The following is a 5,000-nucleotide window of genomic DNA, read 5'->3' as shown; positions in this document are numbered from 1 at the left end:
GGCGTCCTTGCGAGTGTCCCTAGCGCAGCCCTTGCCTGCCCCGCCCTAACCGCAGCCCTTCTCTCCCGCAGATGGCACTTGGGTGGCGGACCAGTGGACGCCGTGCCAAGCGGACGCCCCGACCCAGGTGGACGCCGACGGCCTGTGCGCCGGACGTCGCTTCAGGAACGTCACGTGCCAAGTAGACGGCATGATCGTGCCCTCTCCCGGCTCGTGCCCCGACCCGGCCCCGCCCACCGTGGCCGCCTGTACCTCCGCGTGCCCCCAGGGGTGCGTGGTCGGACCCTGGGGCTCGTGGTCGCCGTGTGAGACCTGCGAGGCCTCGAAGCACCGCACCCGCAGCGTCGTGGTGGCCCCTGCCCACGGCGGCGCGCCCTGCCCGCCGCTCAGCGAGTACCGCCTGTGCATCGCTGACTGCATGCAGAGCCCGGACGCCTCCTTCCCCGAGGACGCCGGCGAGGCGGATCGGGAGGAGGAGCAGGAGAAGGAGGCGGGGGAGGAGTCCTTGATCAGACTGCGCGTCGGGGAATGGGGTCCTTGCACGAGCCTCCTCCCCGGCCAGGCCCCCGACCCCCCGCCCGGCGCCGACACGTCCCTCTACTTCACGAGGGGCGACGCCGACGCGACCGCCCCCGAGGAGCCCCACGCCGCCGACCTCGCGCCCGACGGGCCCAGCAACGCCATCTTGGAGGTGTATCCCCCCGAGGCACTGAGGGCCGAAGAGGAAGAGCAGGAAGAGGAAGAGGAGGAGGAGGAGGAGGAAAAGCGACGGAAAGACGCGACGAGGACCGAAGGGCGGGAGGAGCAGGTCCCTCGCGTGGGACGGCAGGAGAGGGAGCTGACCTGTGTGCACGCGAACGGCACGCGACTTCCCCTCAGGTCAGTCCGTTGCACTCTTACCTTCAACCTTTATTCTCATTCTTCTGCTATTGATATGTATTTGGTATGTCTACTCTTTGGTAAAGAATTTCCCTTTATTTCTCATGTGATGCAATAAGTTTATCATCCTTAGCTAAGCAGGTGTAATTACTTTTTCCTCTTCTATATGATTCGCGTCACGCATATACATATAGTCTGTGTATCATATCTATAAATAGGGGAACTATGCAAGAAAAACAGTAATATTTACAATGTTAATGATAGCATGAACGATATACATATTATTAGTGTTTACAAAGTCATTAATATCGTCATCACTACTAAGAGGGGCGTCCGCCAGTATGTAATCACGAATATTTTTCATTGCTCACTAATTAACTGAACATTTTTTTTTTTCTTTCTGTAGCAATAGGCACTGGTTAACCCGACAAGGACAGAACTAAAAAATTACAACTACATCAACCAACATAGCAACAAAAATGTCTACACTGCAAGAAAACTATATATAAAACTACCATATGTCTTTTAAAGATTTCACAAAAGTATGGTATACCCTTTTTCGTGTGTGTGAGCAAAATCTATGTTCAACTCTGCATCAAAACATAGATCTTGTATATACTTATGTAATTTTTTACTAGGTAGAGCTGCGGGAATTTGAACCTTTACTTTACCATTTGGGAAGATATACTAACACATCATAATCTCACATAATATGTTTACGAAAAAGGGAAATAACCACATGCAAGTCCTTTTGTTAAAAAAAATCCTTTTCAATTAAAAGCAGTTTAATGACAACGTCTGTAATAAGGAGCTTATTTCATCTTCAATTACTTTAAAAAACATTTAATATTCGTGATGTATTTCAACTCGTATGCACTGTAACAGAAAACCTCACACCCCTTCTTTTGCTTCCCTTCCTTTTGAGAAATCGTATTACAGTCTGCTAACTCTGCATACTAATGTTCTGCATTAACGTGGACTTGCAGAACATAATTCAAAATTTTTGTCATGAAAACAATCAGATAACTCACTTTTGAACTTCATTTAACTTCAACTTAACTTCATCCATAACGAAGTTCGCTTCGAGAAAAATACTGTTACTTTGGATTTTTTCTTTGTAGGCATATAAATGATTAGTGATAAGTTATAACAAATACTTCAATCATGTTTTCTATGGGAGGTGTCAGCAAATGCATTTTACTTTAACGAACTTGTTAAAGCAAATCTTTTCTACACTATTCGGTATATTCATTAATTATTAGACAAACACGGTGGATAGCAATAGTAATAACCATACTTAAATATATGTTACAGACTATTAGATATATCTGAAAAGGCTAGAATTAAAAGATTTAGATACTTGTTACTGAAATCACTGTTGCTTTCCGTAAATGACTGACTAAGGGAGTAAATACTATTACTACTACTACTACTACTACTACCACAACTACTACGACAACCGGTATCAGGCGAAGATAGTAATAGTAAAAAAAAAAAAAAAAAAAAAAAACTAACACTAGAAGTACAGTCGTTATTTACCAACAAGAGTAATATTTGTAGAGGCCTTGATGTTAGTGGAAGTAATAACACTAGCAGGGAATATACCACTAGGAAATAGCAACTGTCGTAGCAGCAGTAGTAATACGCCGCTAATAATAGCAGTAGCAATTGATCTCTATGCAGCAGTGTATATTTCAGGTACAATTATAATACTATTAAGTGTTATTCCCATGATCTTCTATTAATTATATTCATAACACTACTGGATGGCATCATAATTCATCTTTCTCGAGGGGTGCCACCTTGTCAACAATACCCAATAGCACTAGCAATAGCACTAAGAAACAATGAAACATTCCCTTGAATCTAATTCTTTGATCTAAAACATTGAAATGACGTATCAACAGTATACATTTTCGTACATGATATGTTGCAAATCATTATGCTGCATTTGCCCAACCATTACAATGATATAGATATCCTGTGTCTAAAGAAACAACCAACAACAAAAAAATATTGTAACTATAGATAGATAGCCATTTAATAGCTATAGAATCGACAGATATTCTAAAAATATCCGGGTGTGGAAATAGGCCTAGTTGTGAGGTGTCAACCTAAATATGCCTTAAAGGAAACCTTTTTTTTCTTTTCTTTTCTTTTCTTTTTTCTTTTTTTTTTTTTTACTAAATATATATAGACACAGGTTCGTAAAGAATATCCTAAATCCTGACGATATCTAGAAATGAATAATAATATCCAAATATGAAAGAAGATAAAGACCTATGAATAGATACGACAAAATTCATTAAATTCAAAGTCACTGTTACTTCGGAGTTAAATTAATAGAGAATGATGAAGTTCTTGAAAACAACAACAAAACAAATAAGAGGGAACTCTGAATCAACAACAAAATAATAGAATCAGCAAAAAATAAAAATAAAAGGACAAAAAGAGGCTCCGAATAAAAAAATAAAAAAAATGATAATAAAGCTCAGCATGAATGATTTACAATTAACAAAAGAAGAAGAAAGATGTACATTAATAAAAAAAAAACGAAAAAAAAGCCGACATTGATTTAACAAAATACAAAACAATAACAACAAACAAAAAAACAAAAAGCAAATAAAGAAAATTAATACGAAACGAAAAACACAACATGAAAAGATAAAAACAAAAAGAAAAAAAAGAAAAAATAAACATACCACAACAGGAGACAAAGAGTTGCCACATCGCCTTAGGGGATTAAGGGGGGGGGGAGAGGGTAGAGGTAGGCTGGGAGTAAGAAGGAGTGAGAGAGTGAGGGGGGAGGGGGGTAAGGAAGGAGGAAGGAGGGGGGGAGGAGGGGAGGGGAGACGCCTCACACTTGCTCTTCCCATTTCAGGATAATTACCTGCTGCGAAATTTCCCATTCTTGGTCGCCCACTTTGATGAGGCGGAGATTTTCTGCTTTGCTTTTGTTGGTGTTCATTAGCAGCATCCGGCGTCGGCCGTGTTGTGTTTATCAGCATCGTCATCTTATCATCACATATCATCATCATCATCACCATCATCATAATCATTATAATCATCGTCATCACCATTACCACTATCATCATCATCATCATTATCATCATCATCACCATTACCACCAATCATGTCTTCACCATATCATCATCACTCATTTTACTTTATACACACATCATCACCAGATATCATCACCATTACCACCATCATCATTCCTCACCATTAAGTGCCGTAACCAACTAGACCGAATCAGTCACCATCATCATCATCATCATCATCATCATCACCATCATCATCACCATCACATCATCATCATCTATCCTCCTCCTCCTCCTCCTCCTAGTCATCATCATCATCATCACCATCATCATCATCATCATCACAATCAGTATCTATCATACTGATGACTCCCACTATTTGCATCAGGACAAGATCGGATAATTCGTAATGGTTATCATCATAATTATCATCATGATTATTGATAGTGATATATCCTCATTTGTTATACTAATAAGAGACCACATCCTTAATAGTCACAAGCCTTGCTATAATAATTATGACATAACGACCTTCATCATCATCATCATCATCATCATCATCATCATCATCATCCGAATCATCAACAATATCCCTATAAAATACATATCATTATCCTCATATTCCGATTAATCCTCCTCATCACATCACGATAAATTCTCACCATCACATTAGGATAAACTCTCCTCACATCATATCAAATTCTCACAACCCATAACGTGATGTGAAAGGATGATCGAGTGTTACTTTATATACATTCATCATCAAAAATGCACATCCATATACTCCCATTCAACAGATGAATGACCTGTAGTTCATCTGTTCACACATACGCATGTGTATATACATATATTTATGTGTGTGTGTGTGTTTATGTGTGTGTGTGTGTGTGTGTGTGTGTGTGTGTGTGTGTGTGTGTGTGTGTGTGTGTGTGTGTGTGTGTGTGTGTGTGTGTGTGTGTGTGTGTGTGTGTGTGTGTGTGTGTGTGTGTGTGTGTGTGTGTGTGTGTGTGTAAGGTCCACGTCCCTCGGATCGCTTTTTAATCTAGACGCGTCCTTTTTTCCTCCTATTCGACCTTTTCA

At 40.8% G+C, this 5,000-nt stretch overlaps 1 protein-coding gene across 1 annotated transcript in view; it reads left to right on the top strand.

The window, feature by feature from the left end:
• LOC122254258 (thrombospondin type-1 domain-containing protein 7B) overlaps positions 1 to 5,000 on the top strand; it is a 197,372-nt gene that overhangs the window by 58,561 nt on the left and 133,811 nt on the right. The window contains 1 exon segment of the mRNA XM_086531825.1: positions 72 to 879. Within this exon segment, the coding sequence (XP_086387951.1) occupies positions 72 to 879 (808 nt within the window).

Source organism: Penaeus japonicus, unplaced genomic scaffold (assembly GCF_977035675.1).
Source record: "Penaeus japonicus unplaced genomic scaffold, GWHDUDI00000001_assembly GWHDUDI00000036, whole genome shotgun sequence".
NCBI lineage: Eukaryota > Metazoa > Arthropoda > Malacostraca > Decapoda > Penaeidae > Penaeus > Penaeus japonicus.
This window is presented reverse-complemented; position numbering and strand designations above follow the sequence as displayed.